At 36.7% G+C, this 18521-nt stretch overlaps 1 protein-coding gene across 24 annotated transcripts in view; it reads right to left on the bottom strand.

The window, feature by feature from the left end:
- Positions 1 to 18521, bottom strand: part of STAG2 (STAG2 cohesin complex component) — a 140013-nt gene that overhangs the window by 25224 nt on the left and 96268 nt on the right. For all 24 annotated transcript variants that reach the window (XM_015128143.3, XM_077988336.1, XM_077988340.1 and 21 more), the window contains 10 exons: positions 16090 to 16207; positions 15564 to 15667; positions 14432 to 14524; positions 13869 to 13958; positions 13045 to 13248; positions 10848 to 10918; positions 10512 to 10599; positions 10338 to 10418; positions 7810 to 7902; positions 4866 to 5040 (listed from right to left, as the gene is read on the bottom strand). In XM_015128143.3, coding sequence (XP_014983629.1) covers positions 4866 to 5040; positions 7810 to 7902; positions 10338 to 10418; positions 10512 to 10599; positions 10848 to 10918; positions 13045 to 13248; positions 13869 to 13958; positions 14432 to 14524; positions 15564 to 15667; positions 16090 to 16207 — 1117 coding nt within the window. The remainder of the gene's footprint in view (positions 1 to 4865; positions 5041 to 7809; positions 7903 to 10337; positions 10419 to 10511; positions 10600 to 10847; positions 10919 to 13044; positions 13249 to 13868; positions 13959 to 14431; positions 14525 to 15563; positions 15668 to 16089; positions 16208 to 18521) is intronic.

Genomic DNA, 18521 nt, shown 5'->3' with positions numbered 1-18521 from the left:
TGACATCAAATAATGATCAGAACAAATGGAATTGAATCACTCTATTTGTTCATATTCTACATTCACCTAGTGAAGTCAAGCTAAACTTGCCTAACATTCATCTACTTCCCTAGCAGGATAGTTTGTTAACAAAATCTGCACATTCAATGTCTGTTAGTTAAGGCTCCTAGATTCCTGAACACTGCCAACCTCAGAATTTCTCCTATCCCTTACGAGGATGATCCCACTTACTTCAAACCCCAAAAATCTGGCTATAAGAGTCCTCCTTTGTACATATATTCTGCTAGACAGGCCCCAGAAACCATTTTGTCTTTTTAAAATAATCTTGTATATTTCTACTCTGATCCATTATGTGAAATCTTGACATTCAATTCTCAAGAAGACAAACTTATTTCCAAATTCATAGTCAGGGAAGCCCCACTGCAGCCTCCAAGTAATGCCAAATAATTGTTTTTACTTATTGGATACTGTAAATAAAACTGGATGAAGCTTTTTATATTTAAAAAAAAGCTACATAAAAAATTTTTCCCTCTGGAGAGATTTTACAAATGAAATTACTTGTAAAAAAAAAACCACTATCCCCGGCCGGGCGCAGTGGCTCACTCCTATAATCCCAGCACTTTGGGAGGCCAAGGCAGGTGGATCATCTGAGGTCAGGAGTTCGAGACCATCTTGGCCAAAATGGTGAAACCCCATCTCTACTAAAAATACAAAAATCAGCTGGGTGTGGTAGCACGCGCCTGTACTCCCAACTAGTTGGGAGGCTGAGGCAGGAGAATCGCTTGCACCCAGGAGGTGGAGGTTGCAGCGAGCCAAGATCACGCCACTGCACTCCAGACTGAGCAACAAGAGTGAAACTCCATCTAAAACAACAACAACAACAACACTATCCCATGTTAAATGAAGTTAAAATTGTTTATGTTTATTAGCCATTTATAATTCCTCTGGTGAACAGTCTGCACATATCCTATCAGCTCCAACATAAGGTTCTCAATATCAAAAACTATTTTATGTATAGTAAGAATGTTCTTTCATTTAATTAATTTTTCATCTTGTCTCTGGTAATCTTTGATAACTTCTAGTAAACTAAAACCAAATTTTAAGAGTAAGAATTTGTTCAAGACAGACCATCAGAGAAAGTTATATCTCAAATATATGTCCCAAGATGCAACACTATTTGCTTAGACACCTAAGACATATCATTACACTGAATACATAAAGTAACCTTTTCTTAATAGCTCTGTCACTATAATGGACAATTTCTACATGACATTGTTTCCAATGACATACAGACATTTTCCCTCTAAAGACTAAACTATCCTATGATATTAAAAGTGTTTAAGTCCTGATTTTTATTTTCCTCCACTAACTGCTTGTCAATAATTAGCCAACTTTTTCTCTTCTGGATATTAAGGAATGCAAAGAAGTACCTAACACACTGGGCCTTTCATTAAGTGTCAGATGCCATTATTATTATGTATTGTCAAATGAAATGCCTCTAGGAGCATTCCCTATTTTCCTCTCCCTTTCTAATCTGATGTTGGCTAACAAATACAATATGCAAGGGTCTACAATACTAGATGTTAGGTGAGGATGAGTAACAATGGAAATTATCATATGCTGCTGAAAGCAGGGTAAAATACTACAACCACTTTGGCAAGATGCACACACACTATATAATCTAGCAATTCCATTCAGGTATACACTAGAAAAGAACTACACATGTGCTCAAGGAGCTAAGCATTGAAATATTTGTCGTAACACTATTTTAATTGAGGAAAAAGTAGAAATAACCTAAATGTCTAAAAATAAGAAAATGGATAAACTGTTGTTAACTTGTATCATATAATACTGGTCGGAATGAATGAATTCTAGCCACATGTCAACACTGTTTTATCTCAGGAATGTAAATTCAAAAAAGAAAATTGTACTGGTTGCAGTGGTGTGTGCCTATAATCTCAGATACTGAGGAGGCTGAGGCAACAGTACTGTTTGAGGCCAGGAGGTTGAGGCCAGCCTGGGCAATATAGCAAGATCTCATTTCATATTTTAAAAATAAGACAAAAGGCAAATTGCAAAAGGTTCAACATAATATCATTTACATGGAAGTTAGCAAGAATAAATGAACTATGTATTTTTAACAGATACAAATTCTTAGTAAAATAAAACCAAAATGCAAAGGTGTAATAAACAACAAATTTGGGATAGCAGTTATCTCTAGGGAAAAGGGGAGGATAACGGGATAAGGGAGGAATACAAATGAGGGCTTCTTTTGTAACTGTACTTTTATTTCTTTAAAAAAACCTAAAACAAATACAGCTAAATTTGACAAAGACTGATAGAATGGTTATGTAAAAAATCTGTTATATTTTCTACTCTTCCATTGGACTAGAATGCACTTCATTTTAAAAGTGAAAATAGTGCCAGGTACAGTAGCTCACATCTGTAATCCCAGCACGTTGAGAAGCCAAGATGAGAGGACTGCTTGAGCCCAGGGTTGGAAACCACCCTGGGCTACACAGCAAGACCTCGTCTCTACTAAAAATTAAATAAATTAGCCAGGCAGAGTGGCACACGCTTGAGTCCCAGCTACTCCAGAGACTGAGGTGGGAGAATCATTTGTACCTGGGAGATTTAGGCTGCGATGAGCTATATGGAGTCCACACCACAACCTGGGTGACAGAGTGAGACCCCCCCGCCACACACACACAAAGTCCAAGGAGATAAGATGCTGTGGGTAATTCTAGGAAGCTCCTAGGTGGTCAAGAGTTTTGGCAAGCGTACTCTAATTCAATTCCCCATGGACTAAATGAAGCTAAGGCAGCCCCAAATTAACAAAAGGGTTATGTACCAAAACTTATTTTGTATCAGGTTTTAGAATACAATTGTGCTTTCTCATAGACGTTTTAGAAGTTTAAAAAAAAAAAAAAAAAAGACGTTTTATAAAGTCCTATTCACTTTTTGGATTAATTTCAGATGTTAGCTTCTCAAAAGATGCTTCAATACCTGCAGATCAGTGAGAACTTACTCTACATGCCCAAAACACTTTGTACATGTCTCCATTACTTATCAAAAATTGCACTATAGGCCAGGCACAGTGGCTCACACCTGTAATCCCAGTACTTTGGGAGGCCGAGGCGGGCAGATCACCTGAGGTCAGGAGTTCAAGACCAGCCTGGCCAACATGGTGAAACTCTGTCTCTACTAAAATAACATAACATAACATAACATAAAACAATAAATTTAAAAAAAGAAGAAGAAGAAAAAAAAAAAGAAAAAGAAAAATTAGCTGGGTGTGGTGGTTGACACGAGTAGCCTCCCAGCTACTTGGGAGGCTAAGGTAGGAAAGCCATTTGAACCTGGGAGGCGGAGGTTGCAGTGAGCCAAGATTGTGCCACTGCACTCCAGCCTGGGTGGCAGAGCGAGACTCCACCTCAAAAAAAAAAAAAAAAAAAAAAAAAAAAAAAAAAATTGCACTATAATTACTTGGTTCTTTTCAACCTGAATTTAATTCTTGAAGGATGATACCTTGTTTCATCTTTTCATATCCATACCATCTAGTAAACTGCCTGCTGACCAATAAATGTCAATATTATGAATAAAAGCATAACTAAGCCAATAGCTTAGAGTAACAGATGAAAAACTCAAAGTATATAACCTTCACTACATGGATTCTGACAACTGTTTGGGCAACTCTGGGTTTCTCATTTGTGTTCAGAGTAAGTTTTTAGTACGTGAGCACAAAGCTCTCTATTGCTAAAAATAAGCTACATGCCGTATACAGAATTACCTGTTTATTTACACCCTGATATGCAGTGATACATCAGTATGGATATACACATGTTGATGTTGTATTTTCCTTTAAGTATAACTTCACACTTTGGGAGGCCAAGGCAAGAGGATCACTGGAGGCCAGGAGTTCAAGACCAGCCTGGGCAACATATCAAGACTCCATGTCTACAAAAAATTAGCCAAGCACGGTGGCACACCACCTGTAGTCCTAGCTACTCAGGAGGCTAAGATGGGAGGATTGCTTTGGTCAGAGTTTGAGGGTGCAGTGAGCTATCATAATGCTACTGTACTCCAGGCTAGACAACAGAGTGAGACTCTGTTTCTAAAAAATAAACAAAAAATATACCTTCAAACTAAAAACAAACCCAGAAAGACGCCACCAAATATCACTTCTTTTCCATGACTTCATGCTCAAGTAGGCAATTAGGGTGTGTAAACAATTAGGGTGTGAAGAGTAACTTAACACTAGGTGAGGCTGGTTTGATTCTTTTCCTGTGAACATTCTATACTGCCCCAGACTTTTACATAGCAGTTTCAAACATTTTTCTAACATTCAGAAATCACATTAATACTCCCAAAATTTAAAAAAAAACCTATGGTATACAAGTACACAACAAAAAGTAACATAAATACTTGATTCTTCCCAAATTATCTGCATATTGGTATTACCAATAAATAAGGGCAAGAGGGAGTAAATTTTATTGAGTACATGCTATATGTCCAGGCACTGTACTAGTCATTTGGCTCGATTTTTAACAGTTTTATGAGGTAGTTAGAAATTAGAAAACAGGCTCAGTGCTAGTGAGAAGCAGAGATCTGACTTGAGAGCCTATACTCTGCAACATCACATTTTCTTCACAATAGTACAAAAAATGAACATAAATGTGCTGGAATATATACCTGTGTTTCACGTTTTTAAGGATAAAATATATTCTAGTGCACTGGAATATATACCTGTGTTTCACGTTTTTAAGGATAAAATACATTCTAGTGCACCAATGTACATCATTGTTACTTAAGTTTGATTTTATGGTGGACACACAGATTTAATAAAAAGATGGCAATAAAATTACCTGCACTATTATTATCATCATCCTGTTCAATGAAGACATGATCCAAAATAAAGCTGAGCAACTCAGACTGCAATGAAGAATCAGGGGTGTAAACTAATGGCTCTAACATGTCACGCCCTCCTGACATAATCTGATGGCTGAAGATCATCAAAATATCACACAGAATAGTGAAGGCCTATTTAAAAAAAAAAAAAGAGGAAAGCATGCTATAATCCAAGATTTCTCACTAACTGCCACAAATAATTTACATATTTAACACAGAAACAGAATCCAACTTTCTATATTTAAAAATCTTAAGAGAAATCAATGTTTAGTATTTTCCTAAGATTCTAAAGCTGAGAAGTATATATATTTGCATAATGCTTTACTAACTGCAAATTTCACAATTTTTTTTTTTAATTTTCAGCAACATTAAGTGACTTGTACAATATGTTACACACTACCAAAACATGCAGGGTCAGGACTCAAACTCAGGTTTTCTAACTCCAAATCCCCTACTTTGCTCTATATTGCAATGCCCCAAGGTATTCATTCTCAAACATGAAATAATGTATAAACTTGGTACCATTCTTCATTCTACAGAAGAAAAAACATTAAAGAGGTAAGTATTAGAATAGAGATCACAAAATCTGTGGTACTTACTAAGTACTCTCATTGTTCACACGTGTACTGATTAAGTAGAGAAAACATAACCAGATACGGGGCTGCTTACTATTTATCAGGTAAACCTGAACATATTATAATAAACACAAGGCTGAAGTTGTATCTCAAGGAGCTTAATAAAAACTCTGCCACGGGTTTTAAATGGAGTCACAGACTAGTTAATTATTTGTTGGGAAGGGGTAATGAAAATAGAAATTTAGGGTCACAAAGTAGGCCGGGCGCGGTGGCTCAAGCCTGTAATCCCAGCACTTTGGGAGGCCGAGGCGGCCGGATCACAAGGTCAGGAGATCGAGACCACAGTGAAACCCCGTCTCTACTAAAAATACAAAAAATTAGCCGGGCGCGGTGGCGGGCGCCTGTAGTCCCAGCTACTCAGGAGGCTGAGGCAGGAGAATGGCGGGAACCCGGGAGGCGGAGCTTGCAGTGAGCCGAGATCGCGCCACTGCACTCCAGCCTGGGCAACAGCGTGAGACTCCGTCTCCAAAAAAAAAAAAAAAAAAAAAAAAAAAACAACAAAGTAAACCAGAAAATACATTTAAAGGAAGCCCATTCCTGGAAAGACAATATAATACAGAGCACAAAATAGATCTTACTAACAGTTTTGCCATTTTGGAACCAACCATATTTACTTTTTCTCTTTATGTTTTTACCCCTTCCTTCAGTCTCTTCTCCTAACTACTATAGTAGTAATTTATACCTATTAGCATATTTCAGTTTACAAAAACTTGCAACATAAAGAGTAAGGATATAAAGTATTAAGTATGATGATATTTACTAATTAGCTGAACTGGCAAATCAAGTGAGCTGACCAGGACACATTCTGGGAAGCTGTTGGGAAGACTGGGCACACAAGCTGTTTAATAACTAAATAATTAACCTCTATGGCCTGAGCAAGGGATTATATAGGCAGTTACACAGGATAACCCACAAGGATTATGTGTTAATGCTGTAAAAATAGGGATTATTATGCTGAATAACTTGGTGTCCCATGCAAATATAAAGTAATATTTCATGCATTAGGTTTGGATCCGTGCATGTCATTAAAATCCTATTCCAAGAGTTTAAATCTAAATTCAATTTACTACCATCAGAAGTCTTGTTCCTTTCATCTGAATTATAGAGATGAAAATTAAAGTACCACACCCTTTATTGCTATAGTTCAAAACAACACATATAAAATTGGAAAGAATTCAGCAATGTAACAGTTATAGCTATATACTTCATATTTTTGGAAAAAAGAAAAAAAAGCAAAATTCAGTAACTGCATCTTGGCCATTGAATACCTTCTAATTCATGTGTGACCAAGCATATATGTATGGTAGGGACAAGAGAGAGATGGAAATACAAAAAAAAGAGACTAACAGCTGGGCACTGAATGGACATTTTAAACTATAGAAATCCAAATATGTTTTATTAAAATTAGCTTCGGTATTTTTTAATTAAATAAAAACAAGTGCCAAACAAAAGGGCTGGTATATTTGAACATATCACAGTGTCCAAAAATCATAGTCAGGTTGACTATTGGGATTCTACCTGAAAAAACAAAGGTTAAGCTGTATGAAATGGTTGCAAACCTTGAAATCACCATAATCCTTTTGACTATACCATATTAATAGTTATTATGAAATGCTTGTGAAAACATCTTCCCATAAAAGCATTTGAAAAGCATGTTTCCAACGAAGCTTAATCCTCTCAATTAGAGAATTAGAACTGAACATGACGTTAGTTCTAGGATCAAACCAGGTTAACAGTCTATTTCCAGAACTGAAAAGGTTGGAAGTAATGGAAGCATGAAGGCATATGGGCTGGGAAGGTTAACACTTGGAAGAGTGACTATAAATGTTTATTTCAGACAAGGTCCACAGAAAGATCAGGATGAGCGAGAATGCCAACATTTGATATTCTCAGAGAACAAAACCTCGTGGACTTTTCTATCCTGGAGCAAACTTGTTACATTAGTTGCTTTCAGGAATGACTTTTTGTTAATTTCATACATCTATAATTTGTATGAAGAAGTCTGTTTACCATGTGTCATAAAGGAACAACAACATAAATTAACTAGAAGGGTAATCTATAATGCAATTATAAACCCCACATGAAATTAATCAATTTTATTATGCACAAGTCCAATATATTGACCTATTTTTTTAGTATAGTACACATAGGCAGATACAAGATATTTCTGCTTCGCTCAATCTTAGTATTATTTAAACTTTCTACATTAGTTCAGATTTTATAAAAGTTGCTTACAAAAAGATTACCATCCATAGTAATTACTAACCTGTTCCTTAACAGTAGTATTCACGTTGGTCAGGTAATGTTGACATATCTGACAAAATACTCTCATTTGCTTCTTTAAACGCAGCAAGTCCTCCTTGAAAAAATTTAACATTAACTTTTAAAAAATATTGTATAAACAATTCAGCATTTCTTTAAAATGTTTTCAATTACGTAAAACATTATCATATATATATAGCTTTATTAACTCTACTTGTGCATTTGATTTAAATTTCTTCTTTATAATTTACTAGAAATGAAAACAAAGAGACGGTTTGTCTTACAAATCTCACCAAAGTGCAGCCTTAAAAATATGAGGCACAGGCCGGGCGCGGTGGCTCAAGCCTGTAATCCCAGCACTTTGGGAGGCCGAGATGGGCGGATCACAAGGTCAGGAGATCGAGACCATCCTGGCTAACACGGCGAAACCCCGTCTCTACTAAAAACACAAAAAATTAGCCGGGTGAGGTGGCGGTGCCTGTGGTCCCAGCTACTCGGGAGGCTGAGGCAGGAGAATGGCGTGAACCCGGGAGGCGGAGCTTGCAGTGAGCTGAGATCTGGCCACTGCACTCCAGCCTGGGCGACAGAGCGAGACTCCGTCTCAAAAAAAAAAAAAAAAAAAAAAAAAAATATGAGGTACACTAATAGATAATATCCTAAGGCTTTAGCCACTAGCACAGAATGCTAATAAAGATTTACACTCCGTGCTCACATCATTTCAAGGGTGGTCAACCCATAAATGGAAGAAAATAATAAAAAAGAAATGGCATCTTCCATTTCTTGTTAGAAGGATACTGCTGTACTTTATAAAAACTCAGAATGGAAAACATTTTGTGGTGTTACTATAAACTTTAAAACGTCTCAAACTTTTAATTTAAGTTAATTAATTTGTTTGTTTATTTATTTTGAGATAGAGCTCACTCTGTAGCCCAGGCTGAAGTGCAGTGACATGATCTCGGCTCATAGCCCAGGCTGAAGTGCAGTGACATGATCTCGGCTCACTGCAACCTCTGCCTCCCAGGTTCAGGCAATAATTCTCCTGCCTCAGCATCCTGAGTAGCTGAGATTACAGGTGCACACCACCACGCCCGACTAATTTTTGTATTTTTAGTAGAGACAAGGTTTCACCATGTTCGCCAGGCGGGTCTTGAACTCCTGACCTCAAGTGAGTGGCCTTCCTCAGCCTCTGAAAGTGCTGGGAGTACAGGCGTGAGCCACAGTGCCTGGCTTACCATAAATAATTTTATATTCACTCCTTTCCTATACTAAAAATACTGCTTTTTTTCCAGTTTATTTTTTAACTTTCAACATAGATGAGCAATTATATATGGTAATATAGTCACCGTTCCTACTACAAGCTTAACATTTAGTTAAATTAACTTTTTCCTAACTGATAAAAAGCACACAATGAGCGGGGCACAGTGGCTCACGCTTGTAATCCCAGCACTTTGGAAGGCCAAAGTGGGCAGATCAGTTGAGGCCAGGAGTTCGTAAGCCTGGTCAACATGGTGAAATCCCATGTCTACTAAAAATGCAGAAATTAGTGGGCGTGGAGGTGCGTGACTGCAGTCCCAGCAGCTTAGGAGGCTGAGGCACAAGGATTGCTTGAACCCAAAAGTCAGAGGTTGCAGTGAGCCGAAACTGCACTACACTCCAGCCTCGATGACAGAGCAAGACTCTGCCTCAAAAGAAAAGGGAGAAAAAAAAAAAGCACATAATGTTAACAATACTATATTGATTTTTCAAGAGGAAAAATCCATTTGTAGATATAAACAGCATCTTAAAAGCCCAGAGAAATTCTAAGTATTTAACATTATTCTCTGGGTTTAGGCAACACAAACTTATTATCAAGAGGATTACTTTTTGAAGAAAATGCCTACAAACACCTAACTCCCGAACTCTCAGAAATTGCGTGATATTTCTAAAAATGAGCCCAAACAATATTTAAGGCAATATCCAGTACTACAAGTACAATGTTTAAGCTTCCAATTTACAAATGGAAAAGGCAGTCCTGTTTAGTTCAATTACTAAACACATTAAGGATTATCATTATGGGTAAAGCTTTAAAAGCTCTATATGTACTAATAGCTGGCACTAGCACATTATATATTCAATCAGAAAATGATTGATCATGAATTTGGAACATCACTAGAGAGATCTTGAATATGAATAAGGTTATCTCAAAACAATACCAGAGCATAAGAAGATCTAGGGGCAGTTGGTTTATTATCTTCAATTTATGTAATCTAATACTTATATCTGTTTCAAAGGCTCTTGGTCATCAACTTTGAGAATACAGAAAACCACAGATTATGCAACCTTCAAACGTGAACAACAATGTTTAATTAAAAATCATACCTTGAAACAAACCATACTGATGTCCTCCACTGAATATACATCAAACTATAAATAACAGTACATTAGAAACAAGCAACATTTCACTGAAATAACTGATCTCATTAAATGTGTAAGTTTGCTGAAAACCGTTAATGATACTTAGTCTAACAAAAACACTATCGAACCACCACAAACCTTTGTAGAGCTGCTTTCAGTTATCTTAGCAAGTTGCCAAAGGATTACATAGTGAGTACACTGCAGTGCGTGAATAACAATCTGTAAAAAGAATCAAAGGATACAGTTAAAATTTAAAAGTCACAAGACTTCACTTTTCAAAGTTAAATGTGTAACTAGTAAATAAATAAAAACCTGCTCAGGCATGTCTCCATTTTCGATTCCAGTTTTCAAGAGTTTGTAATTACAAGCAAATAGATCCCACTTTGAAAGGTCATGGGCACTGTAAAAATAAATAAATAAATAAATAAATAAATAAATAAGCTTTATTAAAAAGCTAAACCTAATGACAGTTGTTTTGGACTTGACTATTAACAGAATGCAGTAAATGCAGTAAACTTTAAAATGCCCCCACAACAACAACAACAACAACAACAACAAATTAGCTTAGAAATTAACATTATAACCCACAAAACATGCAAGTTTATTTCTACAGATTTAAGAAAACAGGAACTTCAAAATTCAACTTACTTATGAAAAGCAGTAATCCTCTTCAATGTTGACAATACCTGATATGCATCATCTTCATCAGGTTCTTCACCCTATGAATATTAATTATACTTAAGAACCATCAGAGTGAAAAATCCTAGGCTATCAAAATGTTACTATCACCCTGAAAAATAAAGAATAACGTAACAAAACCCACAAACGAACTTTGTCATTCAATACCTAGATCTGGCCAAATTTAAGGCAATATGGCTGGGGTAATAAATCAACACAAGTTTGTTATCATAGAAACATCATAACTAGGCCGGGCGCGGTGGCTCAAGCCTGTAATCCCAGCACTTTGGGAAGCCGAGACGGGCGGATCACGAGGTCAGGAGTTCGAGACCATCCTGGCTAACACGGTGAAACCCCGTCTCTACTAAAAAATACAAAAAACTAGCCGGGCGAGGTGGTGGGCGCCTGTAGTCCCGGCTACTCGGGAGGCTGAGGCAGGAGAATGGCGTAAAAACCCGGGAGGCGGAGCTTGCAGTGAGCTAAGATCCGGCCACTGCACTCCACCCTGGGCGACATAGCGAGACTCCGTCTCAAAAAAAAAAAAAAAAAAGAAAAGAAACATCATAACTAAGAGAAAAAATGAAAATGACATTCTTCTTTTTCTTCTAAGTAAACTTGACACAAAATTATAAAGGCATCTATTTTTTCACAGTAATAAATGCACTAGGACAATAAAATACTTAAATGACAAGAATATCAGAAAGACAATACCTAAAGGACAAAACCTAAGTACCTTAAATGTATATCATCATGAAGACATATGACACTAATCACAAATAAATAGGGAAAAACCCCCTGAATAATGACTAGATATGCTGGTCCTATTTGGATATCAATATTTATTAATTTCATTCATTTTCAACTTAGGGTAACTTAAGTTTTGAAAAATTTTACCAGTCTTACTACAGGAAACATAAAATTGTTTACACACTACTAAATCTACTGTGTTGAACTCTAGTTCTCTCAAAAAAGCACTTGTTTTTAAACTATAACTCTTCTACAAAGTAATTAAATTTAATTAACAAACCATTGCTTGATTTTAAATGAATTTGTCCTAATCAAAATCATATTCAGCCAAGAGTAGAGCTATTACAATTTTTAATTAAGAATGTAATAATTGTACATCAAAATATTTGCACAAACCTCCAATTAGTAAAACTTAATAAGCCCAGAATAACGATATACACCAAATAAAAGTTAAATGAGTAATTAATAAAACAAGAAAACTAGAAATTACAAAGTCCATATGATTTTACAACATTAATGATAAAAGTGATGTGGAAAAGGCTAACAGCATTAATTTGACAATTATGAATTTTTATTTTATTCAAGAAAATTTAATGTAAATATTTCCAGAAAAAATAACAATCACAACAAAAATACAAGTGTATTTAAGTGCTATGCACTAAGCCTCTTTGGAAATACAAGAGAATAACACAGGAAACTGAAAAAGTTTTATAATATCAAAACCCAGATCGGGTGTGGTGGTTCATGCCTGTAATCCCAGCACTTAGCGAGGCCAAGGCGAGTGGATCACCTGAGGTCAGAAATTCGAGACCAGGCTGGCCAACGTGGTGAAACTCCATCTCTACTAAAAATACAAAAATTAGCCTGGTACGGTGGCACATGCCTATAGTCCCAGCTACTCGGAAGACTGAGGCAGGAAAATCGCTTGAATCTGGGAAGCAGAGGCTACAGTGAGCTGAGATCGCACCACTGTGCTGCGGCCTGGGCAACAGAGCAAGACTCCGTCTCAAAAAAAAAAAAACAAAAAAAAAAAAACATAATGTCCTTCCCTAACCTACACTGCCAAAACACTTAGAAATACTCCACTTTTTTAGGCTATCTAGTCTAAATCCAGCTCTCCTTTTCTGTTCCATTAACACCCTATTCCTTAACAGCCCTGGTTTAACCAGGTAACTGTCCAGACCATTTCTCAAAACAAAAAAGATGTTAGTTTTGCTTTCACCTTCTCTGAGTCACAGATTCTTAACACTTTCTTATTTTGGTGGAGTAGCAGCCTGGTGAGTCATAGAATGAAAAGGCTGAACATCTTTTCAAAATACTGCTAGGGACTATCACCAAGACTAACACTTGGGTGACTAATTGGCTTACTGGAGTAGAGGTGCTCAACTGACAAAATACTTGTAATAGTTATAATATATACCTCTTGCAGAAAATCTTCAAGAAGCCGGTTAAATTTATCTGCCAATTCATCTATCAGTTGACTTCTTGAAATATCTACCCTGTTGAAGATTGTGAACTCTTCGTTACAGAGTGCATGGTAAGTTTTAGAACATGCTTCCAAAACATCTGTATCTGTGTGCTTCTCTACAATATTCCGGATCTGTCGCAATAAGGCATCCAAATGCTGCAAAATAATATTTTTCATCAAAACTAAGGCATATGTGATAGGTATAAGGTGACTACATCACCACACCACCATAGAAAAAACTGTCAAATACAGTAACTCTATGACACAGAGCGTACATTTTAAGGTGCTTTTCTAATCATGATAAATAAATATACTGATCCATCCATACTTATTCCTCAACTTTAAGGGAGATATTACCTACCTCATAGGGCTGTGGTGAGAATACTAACATATATTCATAGAACACAGCAAAAGTGTTCAATAAATATTAGTTGATTTTGTCTTATAATTGTTACTATTGTCTATGGCCATACCACCCTGAATGAGCCCAATCTCATCTAATTGTTATTATCTAGTTATCCACCCCTAGTCTCCATAAATGATCAGTGACACAGTCACATAATAGCTAAGAATGAAGGTACAGCTGTGGGCAAAGGGAAGCATCATTACCACCATTCTGTGAGTCAAACTAATCTAAAGTACAGAAGACCTAAGCTATAGGTTTCCTTTCTTAAAATACGTCCCAAAAACACATTTTAAGAAATATAAACAAACGCTATGATGAAATGAACTAAAAAATTTTTCTTAAAGGTTTTTTTTACACAAAATAATCTTACCTTTTCTAATCGTCCAGTGGTATATATTTCCAAATCAAAGTACTGAGGCAGCTGCAACAAGTTAGTCACCTTTTCTGCATCTACAGAGTACTGTGAAATACAAAGATCATGTTAAAAATATCACTATAAGGCCGGGCGCGGTGGCTCATGCCTGTAATTCTAGCACGTTGGGAGGCCGAAGCGGGCGGCTCATGAGGTCAGGAGATCGAGACCATCCTGACTAACACAGTGAAACCCCGCCTCTACTAAAAATACCAAAAAGAAAAATTAGCCGGGCGTGGTGGCGGATGCCTGTAGTCCTAGCTACTGGGGAGGTTGAGGCAGGAGAATGGCGTCAGCCCAGGAGGCGGAGCTTGCAGTGAGCCCACATCGCGCCACTGCACTCCAGCCTGGGCAACACGGCAAGACTCCATCTCAAAAAAAAAAAAAAAAAAAAAAAATATATATATATATATATATATGTATATATCGCAATAAGCATTATAATATTCTGTGAGGCATTTAGAAAAAAAAAAAAAAAACTGTGATTTCTTAATAACACTATGATATCAACACAAACTTACTTTTGCTAATAACTGAGGAAGGGCCACGGCAAAAAGCTCAGTGATTTTTGTCCTGTCATCCAACTGTGTCTTCTTCTCCTTTGCTGTAAGCACCTAAAGTAACAGAAAGACTTCTATATTTATTAAGCCCATTAGCACTGTTAAGTGTTCAAGTTTTAGTTAAAACATACAAAATGATTACTAAAAGTAAACTTCAAGAGATGGACACAAAAATTTCACCATAAAACATTAACCCTAAAAGTGACACGAAAGAGAAAACTACACATTATAAAAACATAAAGCTACCTGAAATAACAAAAAAAATTTTACATAGTCCTAGAGGGAAAATCAATATCCAATAAGACTCATCAACTCTACCTTCAGATGGTTGGAGAATCGGTTAAAAATAGGAAATATAGTTTAGGAGCTTATATATAAAATATTGGGATTGACCAGCATTTCTGCTTACTCTAGGCTGTGGAACACGACACATAAGTAACAAATTCAAAACACTAAATTGCTATCAGCAATTAGCAAAAAGAAACAGAAATTTTTAAACACAGAAATAGAAAATATAGAAAACATCACCTTGTCTTTGATAAAATTTTGTTTCAGTTATGCACAAACACAAATATATTCACGTGTAATACGTCACAATATAAAAAAGAATTTTTATGCTTTACAGTCAAAAGTTTGAAAGCCTGTGGAATTGTTGGTATAAAATGCAAATTCACATAAACTTTACAAAAATGCACTAAAATATGATCCCAGGAAATAGAAATTTCCTTATTTTAATAAAAAATTATCTCGATTTTTATTTCTGATTTTATTTTAGAAGAAAAAGAAAGCAACTCCATAAATAGAACATACAACTGCACCATTCCAAATGGTGTACACTACATTCAGTCATGAAGGCAGGGACTGTCAATCATATCTCCTGCAGTTAACTAAAAAAGTATCTTATAGAGAACTCAAATTTCTCAAATTGCTAATGCTTTAAAATTTACCTCTAAGACATTTATAAGCAAAGGTTGTCTGAAAAATAAAACAAAATTTTAAAAAATTTTGTTTCATGGCTAAAATGGAATTTTTAAAAGATTCTGAAAAAGGAGAAATGGAGTTTAGAATATTGAAAAGACATTGATTGTCATACCCTTTTTCCTGTCCCTCTTCCCACGGGAGGATGACATTCAGCCGCTTGTCTAATGGTACAAAGCATTATTTCAATCAGAGCACTCTCTTGCCTATCTGTTAGTGCTAAAAAACAAAAAAAAAGTCAAAAAGTCAAAAAGAGCCTATTTCTTCTCCCTATATGCCACTTGTAATTATTACATAACAGTTTCTTCTGCCTGTAAACAGAACCTGCCCTAAGGTACTAAAGAAAATCCCATTACTGTATCACAGAAAAGACAACCTTCCTAAAACCCTCAGCATCCCAAAACTATCCACCACAGATTCATACATTTGGGTAAAGAAAATAACCCAGATAAAAAAAAAATAAAGAATGCTGACAGCAATTACATCTTTTTACATAGCATAATATTTACATGAAAACAAAACTATGCACAAAGTAAGACTTTCTATCAAATTGTCTTGACTAAAAGGATAAACAAATGGAATGAGTAAAAATCTACTTACAAAACTGTCTAAACAAAAATACCATAATTAAACATCCTTACCTTCCTCTCCACTAAGTGGCTCTTCCAGCAACAAGCTATTCATACATTCCCAGTCTTTCAGCAGCTCAGTAGCACAGTCCCACATGCTATCCACAAGGTATGCTGCATGCTCATGTAACTAAAATTTAAAAAGAGCAATGTGGTCTTAGACAATAAGCACACTAGCCTTAACTCAAAAGAATGGAAACTTTATTGATACCATCTACAAACTCTCAAACAGCTGTCTATTTTTTGAGGTCAAATAGATGAAAGGACAGAGAAGAAACTGCCTTAGTCTGCTTGCTGTAAGAAAGACGTGTTAGGTAGCATCATTACACATTAACAATTATCATTAAAACATTAATATGAAAAATATACATTTTTTAATATTTTTATATATTTATAATAAATTATATGTATTTGGTGGGGCAGAGACAGAGTCTCACTCTCGCCCAGGCTGTTGGGAAGTGGTTCGATCTTGGCTCACTGCAACCTCCACCTCCCAGGTTCAAGTGATTCTCCTGCCTCAGCCTCCCAAGTAGCTGGGACTACAGGCATGCACCACCACGCCCGGCTAATTTATGTATTTTTTAGTAGAGATGAGGTTTCACCATGTTGGCCAGGCTGGTCTCAAACTCCTGACCTCAGGTGATCCGCCCACCTCAGCCTCCCAAAGTGCTGGGATTACAGGTGTGAGCCACCGCACCTGCCCTGAAAAGTATTTTATAAAGAAATTATATACATATTGCTTATTTGGACCTAATATTATATCAGTTAGCTACTCTCAATTCTTAGGTATGCTATGAATTTACTTTACCTGAATGGGAATGATAATGGTTAATTAAAACACAAAATGTATGTTTGTCAATTCAATATATAAGCAAATAATTCTCTTCATTATGTGAAGCTTAAAAGACCCTTAAAAGGCCCAGCTTAAAAGCTGGGCATGGTGGCTCACACCTGTAATCCCAGCACTCTGGGAGGCCAAGGCAGGTGGAAAACCTGAGGTCAGGAGTTCAAGACCAGCCTGGCCAACACGGCAAAACCCTGTCTTTACTAAAAATACAAAAATTAACCAGGTGTGGTGACACGTGCCTGTAATTCCAACTATATGGAGGCTGAGGGGGGAGAATCGCTTGAATGTGGGAGGTGGAGATTAGCAGTGAGCCGAGATCACACCACTGCACTCCAGCCTGGGCAGCAGAGTGAGACTTTGTATCAAAAAAAAAAAAAAAAAAAAAAAAAAAAAGCCCTACTGTTTCCCAACTCCTTTGGCGGGGGGAGGAGGGGGCGTGCAAATCATAATAATTATACAAAAAAAAAAAATCTGTCAAAGCAATTACAAATAATAAAAAAATCTAAATCTAAATGCTTTATGAACATGGAATATCCTCAAAAACTGGCAAACCGGGCCACGTGCTGTGGCTTATGCCTGTAATCCCAGCACTTTGGGAGGCCAAGGAGGGAGGACTGCTTGGGCCCAAGAGTTGAAGACTAGCCTGGGACACGAGACACCCCCATTGTCTACAAGATTCTAAAATAAACTAGCTGGGTGTGGTGGCACACAGTTGTAGTCGGAGCTACTAGGGAGGCTGAGGCAAGAGGATCAATTAAGCCCAGAAGTTCAAGGCTGCAATGAGCTATGATTACGCCACTGCACTTCAGGCTGAGGGACAGAGCAAGACAGTCTCTTAAAAAAATAAATAAAATAAAATATTTGCAAACGGAATCCAACAATATATAAAAAGAATAACATCATGAACAAGTAGGTTGATCCAACATTTAAAAAGTCATTCAACATAACACATTAACATAGTAAAGGATAAAAATAAAACAATCACCTCAAGGAATGTAGAAGCATCTTACAGAATTCAATTTCCATTCATGTTAGAAACTTTCAGCAAAGAAAGGATAAAAGGAAATATTCTCAATCTGATTATAAATAGCTACAAAACACCTATAGCTAACAAGGTAATTAATACTGCAATATTGGACACTGTTCCCATAAGATCAGGAACAATCCAAAGATGTCTACTTGAGACAGAGTCTTGCTGTCACCCAAGCTGGAGTGCAGTAGCACGATCTTGACTCACTGCAACCTCTGCATCCCTGGTTCAAGCGATTCCTGTGCCTCAGCCTTCCAAGTAGCTGGGATTACAGGCATGTACCACCACGCCTGGCTAATTTTTGTATTTTTAGTAGAGAAGAGGTTTTGCCATGTTGGCCAGGCTGGTCTCAAACTCCTGGCCTCAAGCGATCCACCCGCTTCAGCCTCCTAAAGTGGTGAGAATACAGGCGTGAGCCACCGCACCTGGCCCTATTCAACATTCTACTGAAGGTCTTAGCCAATTCAGTAAGGCAAGAAAAAAAAATGAAAAAAAAAAATGCTGGAAAGGAAAAGGAAAATTATCTTTCTTTATAAATGACCTGATGGTATAACGTAGAAAATCCTA

This window comes from Macaca mulatta, chromosome X (assembly GCF_049350105.2).
Source record: "Macaca mulatta isolate MMU2019108-1 chromosome X, T2T-MMU8v2.0, whole genome shotgun sequence".
Lineage (NCBI taxonomy): Eukaryota > Metazoa > Chordata > Mammalia > Primates > Cercopithecidae > Macaca > Macaca mulatta.
This window is presented reverse-complemented; position numbering and strand designations above follow the sequence as displayed.